General features: G+C 47.6%; 1 protein-coding gene and 1 long non-coding RNA gene across 2 annotated transcripts in view; one reads left to right on the top strand and one right to left on the bottom strand.

Moving 5' to 3' along the window:
* Window positions 1-1,814: 1,814 nt before the first annotated feature.
* slc30a6 (solute carrier family 30 member 6) overlaps window positions 1,815-21,209 on the bottom strand; it is a 60,062-nt gene continuing 40,667 nt past the window's right edge. The window contains exons 9-15 of the mRNA XM_026190990.2: window positions 18,393-18,487; window positions 14,502-14,550; window positions 6,482-6,601; window positions 5,998-6,100; window positions 5,845-5,892; window positions 5,035-5,103; window positions 1,815-2,768 (exon numbers count right to left, since the gene is read on the bottom strand). Coding sequence (XP_026046775.2) covers window positions 2,136-2,768; window positions 5,035-5,103; window positions 5,845-5,892; window positions 5,998-6,100; window positions 6,482-6,601; window positions 14,502-14,550; window positions 18,393-18,487 — 1,117 coding nt within the window. The 3' untranslated portion in view covers window positions 1,815-2,135. The remainder of the gene's footprint in view (window positions 2,769-5,034; window positions 5,104-5,844; window positions 5,893-5,997; window positions 6,101-6,481; window positions 6,602-14,501; window positions 14,551-18,392; window positions 18,488-21,209) is intronic.
* Window positions 12,903-19,868, top strand: LOC145419726 (uncharacterized). Its single transcript, XR_013901063.1, has 2 exons — window positions 12,903-14,928; window positions 15,220-19,868. It is a non-coding gene; the product is annotated as an uncharacterized LOC145419726 (long non-coding RNA).

Below are 21,209 nucleotides of genomic sequence, written 5' to 3'. Positions count from 1 at the left end.
AGGACACGCCACAGCGGCGTCCTCAGACCCTCTGATGCTTCCAGGGTTTTGAAAACTGTTCAGGACCTAACAGGTCCATGAGCTCCACATCACAAAATGATCCGGACGTAGATGGGATCACAGCTGGAAGATGACCTTAATTTAAGTTTGATCCAGTAAAACGTGACAAACATTAGCGTCCGCTGTTCACTCTGCGTGGGAAGAAAACTTGTTTCTACAGCGAAAAATGAAACTTCAAATCTGAGCGAGCGGCGAGCACGCTGCCACGGGAACGTGACATTGACAGAGAAATCCCCACTGACACGCCCGCTGTGGGCAAACCTCCACCCGCCCCACTCCTGCCAAACAGGTGACAACAGATTTAAGAGCTGCTCAGTCTTTGATTTTATTTATTTTCTGCTGTGTTTTACTCGCATCTATTTGAAAGAGTGTAAACACAAAACAGTGTTTTATTTTATTTTATATGCTGGAATATGCAGACAATAGGTTTAAATGTTAAACACATTTCTTCTTGCATATAGTTTAATTTTTGCTTGATTAATTTTTGTTAAAAGATTAAAACTAATAAAACGAAATAAAAGTTTTAAAAGGAGACGTTTTCATTTGATTCAGTTTATATGATGCAGAAAAAATAGAACTGGGCTGGAAGGTCTTTGTCTTTATTACGTACTCAGGTTGTGTATCATGCTTTTAAAGAGTAACTAAGTAACTAATTCGTTTTGAAAATAAGTAACTTTAAACATGTTTTTCTGCCGTCGTTATGAAGTTCAGCAGAGCAGTCAAAACAGCTGGAAGCATAATTTAAAAGTACTAAATGGAGGTCCTGTAGAATATTCATAGTATGAAGGTAAAACTTTGGATTTATTAAATATAATAAAGTTATTAATCTAAAAAAATCAGCTGATTCTGAGGGGGTCAGGTGAACCAATGGGGACCTGTCTGTGTTTGTATTGGGCGTGAGAGAGGACGGGCTGTCTCAGTACAGACAGAGGATCATCAGGTAGAAGCTGAGAGGTCAGAAGGTCACCAGCGTCCTACAGGACACGATGAGGATTCCAAAGAGCTCGGCTCATGTTCACAAAATCAGACGAAGCTTCAGATGTTGAGAAGAGTCAAGAATGTCTTCAGTCAACTTCCAACCTCAGAAAACATCAAATTTAAGAAGTCGGGAAAGTTTTCCTGGCTCGGACTTCAGAACTTCAACGATTTGCTTTTAACGACTGGAGCAGAGGCGTCACAGCCCAACATTTAGTGTCATTAGGAACTGTTTGAGTTCTTTTGGCTTCACTCTGTTCTCCTTCAAACATTCCCTCGACCTCCTGAAACTGAAGGACAGCGAGGAGGAAGAGGAGCTGATTTGTGCGACTGTACCCAAAGCCTCATGGCCTCTTTGTGAGCTCGTCTGATGGGGATGTGCAGCCCTGATTTCCTGATTAGGACCCGCCTAAATAAAAGCTGGTCTCCTCCTCCTCATCATCCCCACACGCCAGGACGCGGGAAACCTCGTACAGGGGCGGAGTCACTGATGGTGTTTAAAGTTTAATAGTTGATGGACTGAGCAGATTTATGGACCGGATAAAGATCTGGGAAGTTTCCTGATCACTTAGGTCTCACCTTTGCCCCGTGACGCGGAGCTCCACCACGCTGGACGAAGTCGGTCTGTGAGGAAGTTCTTCGTTAATAAAATCTGCATGAAAACGACTCAAACGAAAAGATAAACGAGGATTTCTGATGTTTGGTGAATCTCGGGTGAGACGTGGAGTTCGCTGTGATACTTGTTTCACGCAATGCTGGAAATATTAAACATCAAACTCTTTCAGACTCAAAGACTTTTATTTTTTTAAGGAATGTTTGCAGGAAAAAAAAGCTTACAAAGTACGAGCACGCCACTTTCTAACCGCCAAACCTCACGATCAGTCCCATAACAAAGAAAGCACTCAAAGATACGCGGTGGTCTCCTCGTCCGGACAATAAATACATCACCACCATCGCTCCTCTGAAGTCATCGACATCTAACACCAGAAACTGGCGCCGTCGTCGATGCTGTGACGCCGCTGCCTGACTCGACGTTCCCGAGGAGCCGACCGTCACAAATGAATTTCGAGTACCCGAAAGTCCTGAACCCGCCGGAGCGGTCACGGCCGGTACTGTCGGTACTGCGACTGTGAAGCCAGAGGGTTTCCGAAGCGCAGCGGCGCCGTCGACCCGCCAAACGCAGTTCTGTAGCTCTGAGAGGACGGCCCGCCGCCGCTGCCCACGCCCAGTCCGAGCCCGACCCCCAGACCCTGTGTGCCCAGTCCCATCCCGCCACCAGGCCGCGCCAGGCCCTGATTCAGCATCCCTGTGTAGGGGGTCGACCCGTAGGAGAGTCCCAGGCCTCCGTACGGCCTGTGGGTGTGGTGTCCCAAAGCGGCGAGGACCATCGGCTGCACGTTCCTCCCCGGAGTGTCGAAGGAAAACTCCGGAGGGGGGCTGGTGGGTTTGGAGGGGGTGGAGGTCAGCGGGTCGAAGTCTCCTCCCGGGGACAAGAGCAGAGGAGGCAGCGATGAGGCGAGGGCGGCGTAGCCATCGGCAGCACCCAGCGGGGAGGCAGCGGGCGAGGAGGACGAGGAGGAGGAGAGGGCCCCGGTGAGGAGGGGCCGGGACCAGTCGTCTTTGAAGATCTGCACGGTCAGCGTGGAGACGAGCGGCAGCAGCCGGTTGGTGACGTGAGCCAGAACCAGCTGCTCGTTGGCGTCGCGGCGGATCCGGACGTGGGCGGAGCCAGCCTGAAACACAAGAACAGAGAGAGAGAAGAGCTAACTCTTCAGTAACTGCTCAGCAAAGCGATTAAATACAAACACGCTCCAGACCAGATCAATAACACACAGATTACAGTAAGCCTGATCATGCAGTTCCTCTGACGTCCACACGGGGCTCACTCCACATACACGCCTATATTAAAATGCCCATACGATGTCTATCGATGCCCAAATATGGTCATATCTGGCTCCGAAAACCCAAAATGAAGCAAAAAAAAAGCTTCAAAATGCAGAAACCAGCGGGTTATGTGACGGTGGCCACGCCCACATGGCCTGAAGTGTCTTCAAGTCCGTGACCCCGTTATCGGTGCGCAGACACGAGAGCGATCATCTGATCCAAAATCATGCAAACAGTTCAGATCCAAACTCGGAGACGAACAAAGACGTCTCCAGTGTTCCTGCAGCGCTCCTCGGGCAAACCGAGCGGCGTCACAAACGTGCGCTGAAACGAAGCTTAGCTGGACTCTAAACGCTGTTAAATCCAACCTCTCTGACCTTAAAACATTAAACACAGTTTGTCATTTCTGTTGTTGGGAATATTCAGACCTCACAAGGACAGACTCCCTCTCTTACACACGCACGCACACACACACACGCACACACACACACACGCACACACACACACACACACACACACGCACACACACAGGCGCACACACACGCACACACACACGCACACGCACACACACACACACGCGCACACGCGCACACACACACGCGCGCGCGCGCGCACACACGCACACACACACACACATGCAGAGCAAATCGCCCCATGGGGCAGAAGTGCAGTCAGGGGGTCAAATCAGTTTGGACAGCTGCTTTGTTAGCAGTGGGCCAACAACCAACAGTTGTGTAACTGCAGCAGCATCACAAACGACAACACGAGGGGCGGCGGCATCGACAACACGAATACAAACAATAAAAACAGCATCAGGGCGAGGTAAACACGGGCGCTGCGCCACCCGGAGGCAGGCAGAGGAACGGCGGCCTTCATCCTTCATACCAGAGAGGAGCTTTCAGCAGACAGACGCCTAACACAGAAGGTTTGGCCTGTAACCATGGATACTGTGGTGATGTCATCTTTAACCCCACAGACATGAGCCTCGGCTGGAAAACGCCTCCGTGCCTCGCAGCTCTTCGTTTACAGGAGATCCAAGAAGAAGTCTAAACTCAACCTGAAGTCGCCGATTTCAACCATATTTAAACCTTGACAGGCTCAAAGCACCCACCCCTCCCACCCCATCGCCCCACCTGACCCAACCACTCCACCCATCTAAACCACCGGAACCAATGGGTGTGTTCACTGAAGTCTCGAGGGCGCTGCAGGGTGGATAAATTTGACTAAACGTTGTGTTTTGGTTTTATTAACATGTATGAGCCGAGTGATATGAAACTGTGCTAGCCTTATGTTAGCGTCTCAGTACAAAACTCCAACAGGAAAGCTGCTAATTTAAGATAATAAGCTATAAAGCAGAACTGAAAGCTGACTCATGAAGTGCAGATGAACTATTTTATCCCTGTTTGAACTTTGTTGTTTTTCATTAGCGACAGCTTCACTTTTACTTCCTCACTTTGTTTTTAGGACGTTAAAAAAACGCAGGAAGTGGACAGGAAGTTCTCCTCGTGTGAACCTTCAGGCTCAACAGCAGCACGGTTAAATTATCCATAAATTATAATGAGCATCTGAGCCCGGCAGAGGAGACTGTCGGTGTGTGCGCTCCTCTCTGTGTGCGTCCCGCCCTGAAAGCCAGCTGGGTTTGTTTGCGTTGCGACGACAGCAACACGAACAACAACAACAACAACGCACCCCCAAAAAACAGAGAGGGAGAGGAGGGGGGAGCCAAGTCTCCGCATGAATGAGTCGTTCCTTCTTTTCGTCTCGTTGAACAAATCCCTGCAGATCATCGCTCTAATCCGACGAATGACGGAGGAGCGGACGGAGGAGGGAGACGGGACAAACTCAACAGGAAGAGGAAGAACCGTCAGAGAGGAACTGATCAGCAGACCCTGAGAGACCTCCGACCCCGCTCTGTAAGTAACCCGATTCATTTCTTTAAAAGAGATCGCGGCGCCCTCACTTATTTATTTACTACGAGTCTGCAGAGCTGCACTCAGGCTCAGCCCAGGATACGTTTTCCTTATCGGGCTTCACTGATTCTAACGCCAGCGATCCGACGCCACGATTAACTGGATAAGTTAATCCAGAGTTTCTCCGTCGGCCTCTGTCACTCACCAGACGTCCAAAGCCAACAGTCCAGAAGTGCTCGTTTCGGACCTCCAGCACCCCGTCCAGAGTCGACACCTGATTGGACACAAGAAGGCACAAATAGCCAATCATAATCAGTCAGTGTGCTGTTCTCTCAGCTGTTCCTAATAAAGTTTAACGTGGTTTACGGCGTTTGCTCGCTGGTTTCCGTCTGACGTTGACCTCGTGTTGTGTCTGAAGGACTCAGAAACCAAGCTGCCGTCACCGTTAACGTGAATGAAGGAAACATGAACAGCAGCCATGTTTGGAGGGTTAGCTCAGGACTCGTTAACTCTCTTTAACTAAAGTTCATGTTGTGAGTCCCTGATGGGCGGAGACGAACGCCATCGTACGACAGGAAGCTGAAAACGAAAGCTGTGAAATGATCCGCCCAGTCAGTAATCTGCTACTTCGTGGTTTGGATTGACTGTGAACGAAGTCGAGATCCTGAGCGTCGGTGAAATCGCAGTCGGCCCCGAGGCAGCCGGTCAGCTGCAGAGGTTTGAAATTCGGAGTTTCTGCACAGTTTAATGGTGCAGTGTGCTGGACACCCGATCGATACGTCAACAGTTACATTTGCGCTTGAAATTTGATCTTAAATGCCAAAAGTGACAGTTTTATGCAACAATCTGGACTCAATGTAAGTGATGTATGAAGCCTCGCAGGGAGAATTTGATTGGTGGATCCAGTTTATGTTTGGATTTTAAACTCTGGTTATGATGAATTCTGGGATAAAACTAAGCAGTAGAAACACTTCCTGATGTTGCAGTAACGCTGCGATAAAGCGCCGGCTCTCACCTCTCTCAGAAGCTTGTCCAGCTGCCCGATGATGTGGGAGGGCGTGGTCTGTGGGCGAGAGGTGGTTAATAATCATGATCACGTGGCTTCCATACCTGCATCATATTTTGGGGTTAAAGGCCAAAGGGGAGCGCACTGTCCCGTCTGTCTCACCTGCAGCAGCACTTTGCCGCTGTACACGCTCATGGGATACATGGTGCCGAAGGTCATGAGGGCGATGGCGACCGCAGACGCCGTGTCCACCGCGTTGAAGTTGCTGAGCACACAGATCACGGACACGAGAGAAGAAATGGTTCATCAAACATAAAGAAGATTTCCACTTTTCTAAAATAAATAAACGACATCACTGTCACCACCACAGATCCTGATATAATCCAGTCTGTAAATGAGCCGATACAAGCGCACAGTTCACTCTGAGGAAGACTTCAGAGGAATAAATGACAATATTCATGTTATTCGTTGAAGCTGGTCGACATTTTCATCTGTGCACGTTTGCCGCTCTAAGCTCAGCACAGCTGAAGATATAAAAGGGAAGCAGGGATGGAAACGGCATCAGCTGAACAAACTCGGGCTGGTTAAACAGATCGTGGACGAGCGTGAACGTGGGGATTTACATCCACGCAGATTAAATTCTTACTTGATTTCGATGAGCATGTAGGTGATGCACAGGGACAGAGCTCCCGCCATGTTGATCAGGACAAAGGGGTTCATGCGAGGCAGCAGCACGCTGCTCAGGCCTGGAACGATGCCACACAAACTACACACAGACACACACAGGGAAACAAACAGAAACAGGATTAGTGCACATGATCACCTCCACATTCTCCCACTGAACAAACTCCAAAAGCTCCTCCAGCGTCAATAAAACATAAAAATGATTAAAATACGACGAAACATGAAACAGGTCACTTCCTAAGGAAGCTTCCTTTACGTATGTTTCCTACATCCTAGTTTTGATTTATAATTTTTTTTCTAACTGTATATTATTAAAAATAAGTGCAGTTATGCTCACGTGCATGTTCTTTATGATTATAATGAAATTGTAGTTTTAAAGTAAGCTGCCCTTAAACTTGGTGAAGATGCAAAGCAGAGCCGAGCAGCCTGTTTGGTGATCGTTGTGAATGAAACTGTCATTAAAATCAGACCAACACTCGGAGGAGCAGCAACGTTATCAACTGTGCAAGGACGGATGTGTGACAGTCACCTCCCCGTCGCACGAGCTCATTGGTCGTGCAGCGAGCGAATTAAAAAAAACAAAACTGTAAACATCACGTACGATGCGTCCCGGAGGCGTCAGATGAACCAGGAGACCTATTGATCCATGAATCACTCAGCCTCAGCATTAATAACTCCTCCTCCACGTCTCGCCAGCTGCTCACGTGAAAACTTTCTGCCGAAGTTAAAATCTTTGGTTGGATTTGCTTCTGTTCACGTTTGCGCCCGTCGGCTTCGCTGCACAAAATCAGACTGTGCAAAAATAGGTGTGAACACACCTGAGGGGTTCTCGACTGATGACCTCACAGGGTTAACAGGACACCCTCACCTCATTGGCTCATCGCAGACACAGCAGCAGGTTCAACTTGTTAATAAAATGTCAAATTCTCGCACCTCTGAGTCTGTGTGCTCTCAAGTCTTTCTGGCGTCAAACAGGTAACAGGTGCGCAAAGGTATGAATTTAAACTGACTTCACAGTTTCATAGTATCTGGAATTCCTGAAACCCAGCAGCGTCTCTGGGAGGCAGAGCCCTGAATCCTCCGGTGTTTATATTTGTCTTCAGGTTTAGGCCTTTAACCCGATCACGCCATCATAATGGACTTTAGGGGGATTTGAACTGGACCTGATGGGATCATTCTTGTTTTGTTTCATGTTAGTTTAAGCTCCGACCGAGCTCCCGCACATCCTGCCTGAGCATCGGAGAAGAGCCGTCACACAAAAAACTCCCTCTCAGTTCATGCCAACAGCAGCAAATGGTTTAATGTGGGAGGAGCCGACGGGGACGCTGATCTAAACGATCCCGGGAGTTAAACGCTAAGGACCTGCTCCAAGAAGCAGCGATCCCGACTCCATGATCATCAGAAGGACGAGGAAATAGGCACTGAAGATGAAATATAGTTTATCCCACAGTACAAAAGAAAACCCTGATAAATGATAATAATACAGTGAAATATCAAAAAGAATTTAAAATGGTTTATTAAATACAGTCACATGTATCAGACAACAGCAGATATTAATATTTATACAGATACATGCTCATTATTTGCTGCTGGTTGGATAATAATAATAATAATAATAAAGAAGAAGAAGTAACAAATATAATAAAGGTGTGCGATGAAAGTCGACCACCTGCAGGAACAGTTTGACCCCTCGACCTTTATTGTTCCTCTCAGCTGAGGTCAAAGGTCGCGCTAGCGTAAAAAACAGCACCTGTGGAGCTGTGGAAAGTTTCGGTTTCTTGCTCAAAGGCACTTCAGCAGGAAACGATGCATCTGACAGGACCTAATGTGATGTGACAGCGTGACGTGATGCAACGCGGCGTGACATGCGGTGGCGGGATGGTGTCCCGGTGGAGCGCCACACGTCGCGGTTCAGAGACAGCGGCGTGGCGCCGGATGTTCAGCCTGAGAAGACTCGACTGAAAGAGGTCAGAGAGGACCGCCCATCGATGACGCCTCGTCCATAGACGAAGATCGAACGCAGCCTGTGGACGGGCTCGCCGTCATTTTATAAACAGCTAAAGAGAAACGTTGGCCTCAGGACACGCTGCCAAAAATCCTGCTGTTCCAGCTGTGGCAGAAGAAAAGGACATCCTCCGTCCTAATCCTGCCCCAAAGCCTAAAAGAGCACCTCTACGGAGGGCCCACAGTGCCAACAACCAAAATCCATAACATGAAACGCAGCAAAAAGACCTCGCGCCCCTGGTGAGACTGAATATGTCACATGGCCGCACTCTGCCGCCGCTGCCTGGGCGTGTATCATTAGATGATGATTAGAAAGAACGCAGAGACACGCATGTCAACACGTAATTAACGTCAAACATGTCATTCAGAGAGGCGTGTGCTCGCCACGGGCGGAGCTGGGGGAACAGACGAGGGGGGGGGACATCACATGTTTAGCAGCAACAACAGAAATGCACGTGCTCCTCCTTTAATGTCTTCAAGGTCAGCTGACGGCGTCATCAGATCCTGTGGCGGCTCCTCGGACGGTGAATAATGGAGGGCCGGGCAGGACGCGGCGATGTTAGCGGGATACTCGAGCACATGTTGTGATTCACCGGAGGACGCTCCGCGTTCATATCTGTGCCGCGGCGAGGAAACCTGAGCGATGATTCACGACACGGGAGCTGCTGGGTTCCCCTCGCCAGGCTTAGGAGGTGCTTTTATGTCCCCGCAGGACCTTTGCGGGGACATAAAAGGTGTCTTAGGTGTCTTCCTCATCATCATCGTCACTGCTCGTAGCTTTAAGATTGCAAAGATTCATCTGGATCATTTAATTAAAGAAAAAATGGATGTTTGGAGAGTTTTTTCCTTTAATTTACGTAAAACTGAGGCACAGACGAAACAAAATGACCATCTGATCTTGTTACTGAAGGAAAGCTCCGGGCTCTTTAATCTGACATTCAGTGAAAAACTGAGTCTGCACACTGTGAGACTTCCTGTCTTTAGTGTTGGACTGGAAAGAGCAAAAGACAAAAAGGAGGCGAGACTCAGAGTGTCGAGGATGAGCCTGACAATCCCAGCGATCCCATAATCCCCGCTGATGCATTGATATAATTTGACATGTGACCTTGTGTGTGCTCATCCAGAGCGGCTGCAGGATTTAAGCAAAGTCACAAACGAACTCTTGATACCCCGTGGCGCTCTGCCGGCTCCACAACGAACCCGATAACAAGAAGACAAACGCCCAAACTGCAACCCGTTAACCTGTGGGAAAACTCCAGTTTAGGTAAGGGGCGGAGCCTGGACACAGCGCTGCAGGAGGCAGGACCACGACTACTCGATCACTGTGAACTCTCCAGGCTGAACGCGGGCTCGACTGAAGCGCCGTCCGAAGCATGCAGCGATCTGCTTAGGGGACCAATCACATTTAAAGTTGCTGCTGGTTGAAGTCGTTCACGCCCATTGGAGACAAATGATTGTTTATTTGAAACAACGACAACGGAGTCGGTATAAATGCACGCGGTCCAGCGCTGAAGCTTTGAACTCGGCGTTTTCACTGATACCATCTGAGGAACACCTGACACCTCATTAACCACTGAGCACACCTGGGATAATCCTCTAAAGCCCGTCCACGTTTAAACCAATTAACTTGTTGCGTACACTTTGTAGCCGGTCACTAGTGGACATTCGTAGATAACCCTTTAATGCTTTTACCACCTCGTGCATCATTCAGCAGCATCCTTGACTCACGCTGAGTGTGATGCAGGTTTGAATCTCTGTCAGAGGTTCTGATGGAGCTGCAGGGAATTACGATCGACATGTACGGACATGTTTCATTTCTACTAGGGATGGACCAATATCACGCATCGGTCCGATACTGACCTAGATTACTGGATTGGATATCGGAGAGACATAAAAAATCTAATCTGATCCATTCAATATCACCAAAGCACCTCCCAAAACTAGCGATACGGCGTAATTCAGCTCATAACGTTAGCACGTCGGAGCAGTATGCGTCACGTGATAGAGCGGCTGTGGCGTGCGAGACCTGTCGGCGGTCTGGTTGAGCATTTGAAGCCTGGCTACCAAAACGGCATTTCAAAGTAACAAAGTGGCATCGTGCCATCTCTAATTTCTACACTGCAGTTTGTTTATAAATAACGTCGTTCCCGTGGCTACGCTTTTAGCATCCCGGCCTAGTTCCAGAAAACATCTGCAGGAAAAAACTCCAGATCAACACAATTTAAGACAAACTGGTTTCCAGTCTCAGCTTCCACCCACAAATATCAGGTGTGCAGATATTCAGCTCCCTGCAGCCTGACTCGAGCCTGACTCGAGTGAACTGTGACGGACCCGTGGAATTCAGGAAGCAGGGAGGAGTACAGACTCCTCCCTGCTTCCTGAATATGAAACAATAATTTACATCCAGCCTGTGAGCACATAAAGGCATCAGGAAAGGTAAAATTCATGCAAGGTGAAGCGTTATTGGAGCCAGTGTGACTGCCCCCTGCTGGCCGTCAGAAACACTTCTCTGTTTGCGACACGTCTCAGATCCGGGAGCTACGGCCCGACGGCTCCCGAGGGAAACGTCTGCATTTCGAGCCGCTAAAAGCTTCTCCGTGTTCAGCAGCGAGCGTCTGACTGAGCCGTGTCTGTTTGCTGCTGAGCAGGTACTCCGCTGTGGCTTTTTAGAGCTTCTCCTCTGAACACAGACGCCTGCTGCGAGTGAAAACAACGCTACGGGCAACCGCTCTCGCGCTGTCACAATATTTTCACATCGTCATTAGAAAAAAACGCCAGTTTAAAAAAAGAGAGAGAAGAAGACGCTCAGTGATACAGCAAGTGTTTTTTACTTCAATGCAAAAGGAGTCCTGCATACAATAACCTGAAATATGACACAACACAGCAGCTCAATGTAAACATCACATGATCTGCAAGGGAAACAATTAAATATGTGTAAAGACTTCAGCTCATACAGACGTTCAACGATGAACATCTGCAGTCACACATCTGTCTGCTGCCCAGGTGTTTGGGGGCTAATCTAAGCTCATTGTGACATCACTAGTCTAGTCCAATCATCTTTGTGCTGGCCTTCTCCAGGCCAATCAATTTAGATGGAAAAAAGAAAATAAAGAGAAAATTAAATTACCAACTGAGTTAAGTTGGTAGAGATTTCTAAGTGTCGAATGATTTTGACTGTGGTCAGACGTCCTGCCTGCACGGGCAGAAAAAGGCGTGGGACTCCGTGACCTCCGTGGCACAATCACGTCTCCTGTGACCAACAAGTCGCCTCCATCAGAGGTCAACCATCCATCATGTTATCAAGGTGATGCAGAGACTAGTCTCCGCCCACCTGAGAGCACAGGTAGAACCTCCCTTGACCCTGAGAGGTTTGCACGCAGACTGAATCTGGGGGTGGCTGATGCAGTCCTCTGCATGCACGGTTAGAAACGCCTCCTCTGGTTCCTCACGTGCATTGACACGATTCAGCAGCTGCTACTGAGAGAGAAGCTGCAGGAAACACCTCAGGAGGCGATAACGTCTCCATTCCTGCTCACCTTCGACACTTTGAGGTCAGAAACACTCTGGATGTGTTAGTGATGTTCAGGAGGAGGAGGACAGATCTGCTCCTGCATGTGATAGCAGCAGAGATGGTGAGAGGACGGCTACACAGCTGCCGTCTGGGACAGGATGTCAGGGAGGTCCAAGAGTGCGCGTACCTGGGCGTCCACATTGATAACAGGCCGAGCTGCAAGACCAGTGCAGAGGCTGGATACGAGAAGGATCCGAGCAGGCTCTGCTTCCAGGGAAAGCACCACAGTGGATTTCTGCAGTAAGATGGGGGAGCAGCATCGAGCTGCAGCCTCCAGCAGATGGGATAAACTGATCAGGAAGTCGGGCTCTGGGATTGGAGGTCACCAAGAAACAGTGTCCATCATGGATAATCCCGACCACCTCCTGCTCCTCCTCTAACACACAGGAGCTGCCCTGAGCGCAGACGCAGGAAGACACATCTGCCAGATGTTGTTGTGACTCTTCATCATGTCTGCCGTAACAAACGCACAAATCCAGACATAATAAAGAATTTCTCATCTCTGTATGTAAACGTAGACAAATGTGCTATAAATAAAGTTACTATTTAAAAAAAACTGAAGACGGTGCAGCGATGCTTGGAAGTAACCGGACGAGCAGGATCAGGGCTTGTTAATCCAAATCTGCACGTTTTTTACTTCCTCTATCTCTCTCCTCCCCGGTGGCAACTTACACACACACACACACACACACACACACACGCGCACACACACACACACACACACACACACACACACGCGCGCACACACACACACACACACACACACGCACACGCATACACACACACGCACGCACACACACATGCACACGCACACACACATGCACAGAGCTCAGGCTTCTGGCTGGTGAGGCTGACCGAGCAGCAGGCTTTATATAACCCAGTTGGCCCTCAGACCATGCTGGGGTTAAGTGGGGACAGGCTGTGATAACACACACACAGTAACACACACACAGCATCTCTGTGTGTGTCTCTCCCACACGCAGTCAAAGAGTGGAAACTAGGCTGGGACGTCCTGTTCACTTCTGCCCTCTCAGCCAATCACAGCGCAGTTCTGTTGCACAACTCTCCAGGCTGTCACCCTGAGTAACCCGCGCCGACTGAGCCGCTGACTCTCAGCGTGTGTGTGTGTGTGTGCGTGTGTGTGCAGACATCGTATATTTCACCCACTTCGGATGCCGGAGCGATGCAGCAGCATGGAATATTTATCACAGGAGCAGCAGAGGCTTCAGAGCCGGTCGACAGGTTGCACACGGGAAGTTGTCTTTGGCGTTTCATCAGACGCGACGACACAATTATCAAACACCGATTAATGCTTCATGCTTTGATTGCATAACTTGACATAAGGAAGCTGAATTCTGGGAAGCATTTCAAATTTCTGATTCCATGTTTCTATTTTTGGATTCGACTGCAGCAGCTTTGCACGATTCACTGTTAAAAATAATCAACGTTTACCTCACCTGCTGGATAATAAGCCCCGCCCACATATAAAGCACATCGTGCGTCACCCGACTGCCACCTAGTGGACAGTCTTGGCTACTCGCTTGCTTATTTACCGCCTCTCACACGTCCGTAAAGAGCAACCTTTGTTCTCATTGGCAGTCACTGGGTTTGGACTGATTTCATCAGCCAGCAACGACTCGCCAACCACTCGGGGAACACAAACTTTTTCCTGGAGACGTGTGGCTGTCAGAGGGTCATCGGCCAGTCTGTGTGTCTGCGTCACTGACGCCTTATTTCGCTTTCATTTGCTTAATGTCACTTCCTGAGGTCATCAGCCATTGTCCAACTCTCAATTCTCCCTCAGCTCTAAAAATCAAACACTGCGGCGCCGCTGAGACTCAAAACGTCCAAATTCCTCCAGTTCAAACGGACGGATCAGTGTGGCTGTTTCCCCGGGTCGGCCACGACCCAGGCTGAGAGTGACGGGTGCAGGGGTTTGATGATGCTGCAGAAGAGTCGTGCCTGTTGTTGCTGACGTCTCGTTCTCTTAAACCAACCATCGATCGGCCTCAGAAAGACTCGCGGTTATGATAATATTCACTGAACTAACGCAGCATCAGTGGCGTAGCTTCGGAGGCTTTTCCTTCCTGACCAAGGAAAACGTCTGCAGTTCTTCTGGGCGTTGATCCTCCGGATCAACAGAATTTAAGACAAACTCTGCTCTGGTGCAAAGTCTCAGCTTCCAACCACAAATATCAGGTGACCAGAAACTGTCAGCGGGGGGATATTCAGCCCCCTGCTGCCTCGCCTCTGCAGACAGAAACTGATCTAACAGCTGTTTCTGAGAAGACAAATCAATGAGGCTAACCTTTGACCCCAGAGGCCATACACCTGGGCACACACAGGGTGTAACATACAGGATGGATGTGTGTGTGTGAGTGTAAGCAGAGCGAGGAAGCGTCCTTACCTTCGACTTAAATCTGCCACATGCTCCTGAAGCCAACTGCTGCTAGCCGCTGAGGAGAGAGAAAGATCGGTTTAATACAGCAACAAAAACCACACGCAGCCTGTCTGAGGGTGGAGCGGTGGTGGAGCGGTGCACGGACAAAGAGTTGCCTGATTTTTGTTTCTGACAAAAATGTGATGTCCACATATGAGGAGCCAGGTCCTCGGAGGTTAGACTGAGTTGACTTTCTTCTTTTTTTAAACTTTTCTGTTTTGGAAAATGTGGTTTCTGCCCTTCGAGCCCTTCATGATGTCACTCCTGTATTTAACGCCTCTGCCTGAATACAAACGTGATTGGTCGGATCATCAACACTGATCGCAGACCCTCTCACCTGCGCCACATTAATCTTACAGTTCTCATTGGATAAGAGCATGGGCGGTGCTGGAAGGTAACTTATTACATTTACTCGAATACTTCTGTGCTATGGTGCCATGGTTTTCTGGAAATACATCAAATACTCAACTTTGTAATTTATACTTTTACAAGGGTATTATTTTATGTAATATTTTAAGTATAAGATTCTGTATTATTAAAGTTCATGTTTAGATCAGAGTGAAGATTAAAGGAACAACGTTTTTTATACTTATGTGCTCACCGCACACGTATGACCCCAGCTGTAGGAATATTTTCTGCTCATAAAATTGTTTCCTGTTTCTGCTCCTGCATCTTTTCACTACAGGCTTTGATTTTGTCGCTGAACACAGCCGAGCTACGAGATTTACCGCTGCAGGTACTCAGTACTCAAAGTGACGATTAACAGAGCTCAGCTGACAGAGATGAGTCGGGCTTATGAACAAAATGATAGAAAACCATATCGGATCTCTTTCTGAGTCAGCTGTAGAGGAAGCAGGTGTGACAGACTCCGCCCAGCCTGCGTCCTGGCCCGGGTCCTTCAGCGTTACAGTTTCAGACACGATAACGCTTGTTGTGGAGGAACGGAGAAGCTCGAGATGGAGAGTGGAGGACACGTTTCTGTCTCAGTGCTGCATGAAGGTCCCAGCTGTTTCACTCCACAGCTGCCTCCGTCAGCTCCGTCCTATAGATCTGACACTCGCAGACTCCCGCTCACCCAAACCTGCAAAACTGTACATCGCAGTTTTCTTCTACTTCTTTTTTGGTTGTTGGGTGGGCGGGGGTGGGGGGAATCTGATTACAGTGTTTAAAGTGAGGAGGGCGTAGCCGCCTCCATGATGAGGGATAAAAACACCTCCCACTCGTCTTTAAAAAAAGATAAGCGCTCTCGCTCGGCTGCGCCGTCCCACCTTTAATGTTTGAAGACGCCGCGAGGCCCGAAGGCTCAGCGTCGGGTCAAAGGCCCTTCACATCCCATCCTGCTCAACCCCCGAGTGTGTGTGTGTGTGAGGGAGTGTGTGTGTGCTCTGTTTGTTTTGCTAGCAGGGTGAGTCAGTCTAAACAAACATTTTAATGGAGTGACTTATTTATGATCCGTGTGCACGAGGACGCCGTGTGTGTGTGTGTGTGTTGGCATGTCTTTCTGCTCGCATGGCCCCCTGGCACACTACATTACCACAGTCTGGAACATGGTTGCGTAATGCACTTTTAGTCTCGCTCCATCAGAGATGCTGTGTGTGTGTGCGTGTGTGTGTAATGAGTGAGAGATTGTGTGCTTCAGCAAAGTTAAGTGCCCGTGTGTGTTTGTGTGCGAGCGTGTGCAGCTTCATCCCCCTCCTGTTCCAAAATGTCAGATGTTAAGTGATGTTGAGACTGCTCCGAACGCAAGAACAGACAGCTGACGAACGCACACACACACACACACACACACACACACACACACACTCTGACCTCATTCATCGGTAGACTGTTCATGCAGTGAGTCAGCCGGAGAGGAGAGGAGACGAGGGGAACACATGAGAGGAAAGGAGAGGAGGAGAGGATCTGTCGGTCTCCTTCCATCTTTTTATTTCTCCACATGATGACGGTTTGGATTTTTAAGGAGAAATGATGGGAAAAGGAGGCTGGAGTGAAGGAATGAAGGGAGCAAAGAAGGCTCTAAGCTGTGTGGCTTGTTGTTTATGGACCTTTCAGGCTCCTCCTCCCTGCACAGGTGTACACCTGGTTGGCCAGGTATATTCTGAGGTTTATTTTTACCTTTTCATCCATCAGATTTTTCAAGTTCAGTTATCGCTACGAATCTCAGGTGGACTTCAACTCCAACATTAGTCCTTTTTCTGCTCTGGAGAATTTTAATTCCAGTTATTATAGGCAGGGTGGAGCGGGTGGAGACGAGTGTCAGGGGTGAGCTGTGACAGAAGGTGAGCAGGAAGACTGAAAGAGGAGGTTTAAAGATGGCGCTGAGATGGCGATGGTTTGGAGACGGTGGAGTTGAGCTGATGTTCGCTGGGAGCGAGCGGGATCATCTCCTCCACAGAAGTCTGCATCCTACGTGGGTGGACGGCCAGTCGACTCCTGGTGCTTTTAAATGTTCTTAAAAGGGACTTCAGGAAACCTTCAGGAGCATGGAGCTGCGTTACCCCTTTAAGACCTACCATAGAACCAAGTCCGCCAGAGCTTACTTTATATTTTTACATGCTGCGGAGCCATTTTTGGGAGCATTTCAAGCTGCTATACATCAATACAACTGTTATAGCCCAAATTTTAATAATATTTATGCATTAAATCCATAGTAACCACATTAATTGCAAAAAAGTGCAACAAACTACTGAAATATTGAAATCGTTTTTTTTTTTAACATATATTTCTAATTAGAGAAATTTAAGAGGTTTATCCCTCAAAACTTTAAATACAAAAAAGTTGCAAAAAATAGTTTACAACAACAGGAAATTAATTTTGAGTGCCTTCATAGTTTTATTTTTGAGATACAGCAATTTTTATACACTGCAGGAAAAACAAAAAACAATCCTATGATGCAAATTTGCTAAGAAAACAGCAGGTGCCTCAAAATAAACTATTTCCAGCAGTGCAATTCGAGTTCTAAGCATCCCAGAAACTATTCAGAAAAGCATAAAGTCAAACATGACTTTATGCACCAGTATAAAAAACACCAGTATAGGCTTTTAAGGCCTACAAGTAAAAAAACTACATTTTCCGCGAAAATGACGTCACTTCCGGTTTCGGACAGGTAATGGCGGACATGCGATAGTTCGCGCTGACGTCTGTTTCACTGTGGGAAGTGTTACGACAGCTGATCGGATCAGCAAAGCGTTTTTCTGGAATATTACGTTTTTGTTCCTGCAAGCGCTTTTTATGCAATTTTTGCAAAGCTGTATGTGGAAGGAAACCGTGACCGAGGACAAGCTGATGGCATAAGATGTAAGTACAACTCCTCCGGTTTCATATGCAAAAAAAATTATTGCGCTAGCTTACGTGGTTCAGGTTCTACAGGGATTTAAAAATAGTTACACAAAACGGAGCGTGCTGCTCTGACCGGCTTTAAAGAGTTAAAGCTTCAAATCTAAAGACATTCATTTCACTCTTGTTTGTAAAAGGCTCTGAATCCATTAGGTTTGGGTAGAACTCAGTCCGTTTTTGATATGTGCTTCAAAATGATGCCCCAAACCTTTAGATAACACGTCTCACAGAAATCTTAGTGATGGGTTCAGATAACAATAGCAACTGCATACACACATTCTTGTTTTGCTATCTTAGTGAGGACATCTACTTGAAAAATAAATGCCTAACCCTTAGCCTAAGCCTAACCATAACCCAACTGTAACCCTGACACTAAAACCACATTTTGAGTCTCAAAAATACCTTCAAACTTGTGGGGACCCCACGAAGATATGAATACACACACACACACACACACACACACACACACACAGCAGGTGGGGACACGCACTGGTTTAACTGCGATGAAGAGGCAGGACGTACCTTCTGAGACGTAGGCGAATGGTTTGTTCCTGACCGACAGTAAAGTCAGCAGGTTGAAGAAGAGAGCGACGAAGGTCCCGACCAGCAGACGCCCGCTGCAGACAGAGAGAAACACGTTCAACATGTTATCCAGACACGGTTAGGTCTGCAAACGTTCCCACAGGAACACAGGGTTCACATGTAGGCACGACAGATCTGAATCAAAGGATCGGACTCTGATCGCCTCAATTCAAGGAGCCAAACACAAATATTGCTTTAAAAGTTTATGACTGCAGTCGCTTTTGTACATTTTCAGATAAAGAAGTAGAATAAAGTCCATGAAATAAATCTAAGATACACTTTTTGTATTTTAAATATACGTGTTAAAGGAATGACGGTAGATTGTGGATGGGATTAAGATGCTGGAACGATGGCTTCAACTTATATTTGCGTTTTCTTTCTATTTAAATGAAATAATTTGTGCTGGCAACCTCAGGTGTGCCATCTTCTTTATATATTGCGTTCACTGAGATTTTTGTATTTTTTAGCTGCGGCTCTTTGAGCATCGAGCTCTGATCGGCATGGATGGAATTCCATCGATCAGAGTTGGATTCAGGATGATGATGAACGGCGTGCTGCACAGAACTGTAGAGGTTACGAGGAAAGGTGAACGCTGTGAACTCCAATAAGTCTTTGAAACATCTGAAATTCTTATGATTGGTCACGAGGTTATTGTAGTTATCTAAAACTAAAAACTTAAACTTGACCTTTAAAAAACTGAAACCTCGAGAGTTTCACTTACTAAACAAAACAAACACTGAAACAGTGAAGTGGAGCAAACAGACTGAGCCCCCACGTGGCCACACCCTCGCCTCCCCGAGACCTTTTCCAGCGATCGGGCCCTCAGATCATCTGATCAGGGTCCACATCGACCGCGCTCTCAAGGCTGTACCTCCTAAAGTGTGACGCAGCCCTGAAAACGCACGTTTACGGGGTCGCCTTTCCTTCATCTGTCATCACTGATCTTATTCAGCTACAGCCATGGATGCTGGGATATGTACGCCTCTTTAACTGGTGAAGCACTGCTCTAAGACACGCTGTACACATAAAGGTAAAACTTTTAGAGGATCATCGGACCAACAATTTTAAGGTCTAAAATCTAAAAAAAAAAAAAAAGACGTCATCAGCAAGCTAAACAGCTGAAGTACAGATTAACGTTTTTAATTAACATCCTTGTAATAAGAGCCTGTAAATAGATGCTTAGTAAACCATGTTAATGAGACTTAATAAACAAACAAACACAGAGTTTGAGCTCGACGGCTGTTTGAGTGATTAAAATTTAATGGTTAATGTTTTTAAGGCTTTGACTTGGTGTCCCCAGAAGAAGTCGAGTGACTGTGTAGTATGAGCACAGATTTACACACACACACACACACACACACACACACACACACACACACACACACACACACACACACACACACACACACACACCAATACACTAATCACACGGGACAATCCATTTAAGAGCCTAGAAATTTGGTCCAAACAATCAGCGGGAGGCGAAACGCTGCCCGACGGTGAGCCAGAATAACTGGATGATAACCTCCTCCTCCCTTTAAAAAGGAGATTAAAGAGAGAGAGAGTGTGTGTGAATGTCTCTCGCTCGGCGGACACCTTTCATGCCGTCCAATCACATCTCGTCAGAGAGGAGAGCGAGAGAGCAGAGTGGGGGGCGGGGGGGGGTAATCTCGTCACAAGAGACAGGTTTAAAGCTCGCTGTTTTATTTTATAAAAGCCGTCGCTAATCTGCTTTAGAACCGAGAGAGATGGACAAAGATGGAGAGGGGACGAGCGAGAGAGGAGAAATTATATTGCAGAAATCAATAATCATGATTGTTTTGGTCAGATTTTAAAACAACTATCACTGACTCAGGGTCGTCTGCTAGGGAGTTTAGGGGAATCGTCATGTAGTCAGTATAAAAGAGGGCCGCAGTTTCTGAAACACGAAGCCGATACTGCCCTAAACCTGCATTCTATTTAATATCCACCAGGGGGCGACAGGTGTGGGACGAAAAAGACTTCTAGACCTGCTGAAACTAAGAGAAAACTGTCAAAATCAACAACCTGTAGTGATGACTGGAAAAATAACAATCGGTGAGCTGGTTCTAAAAGCGAGGTTGAGACGAGCGATGGAGGCAACCACCAATCAGAGTGAAGGGTACGACTGATTGACTTATTCTGAGTGGTAAACATATCAGAGGGCTACCTGTGGATCCTGAAATACCAACCACCAGATACAAAACAATGCATGAAACTTAAACTAAAGTTATCGAAGGATCACTTTGCATGAACGCGGGACATCAGCGCGAGGTGTTTCTGACATGGAAGGCCAGCCTGAAACCTCCACCATGAGAAGTATTGCTGTGTCACGTGGGGGTAACAAGAAGCTTGGGCAGCATCAGGTTATCCCCAAGCTTTCCTGGACTAACCCGGGGTCTCCTTTTGGTTTGGAACTCCAAAGGGAGGCGTCCTGACATCCAGGAGACGAACTCGGCTGACCACTTCCATCTGAGTTCACGACCGTTAGCAACTCAGCTCTCTTTACCGCGATGGTTTGGTACAGTGCTCGCATCACTGGGACCGTTGAGAAACTAAAATATCAACCAGCGACTTCCCATTCAGACGCAAACTGAGTTAAACTTTGATGTTTGGCTGCGCCGATGCCTCAAAGGTTCAGTAAAACCACCACGCTCCACCTTCCCAACGCTCATATCTCCACTCTGATTACCTTGATGTTTATTCCAGACTTCACAAGAAATCTGAACAACCTACAGA

The sequence above is a fragment of the Astatotilapia calliptera genome, chromosome 13 (genome assembly GCF_964374335.1).
Source record: "Astatotilapia calliptera chromosome 13, fAstCal68.1, whole genome shotgun sequence".
NCBI classification, from domain to species: Eukaryota; Metazoa; Chordata; class Actinopteri; order Cichliformes; family Cichlidae; genus Astatotilapia; species Astatotilapia calliptera.
This window is presented reverse-complemented; position numbering and strand designations above follow the sequence as displayed.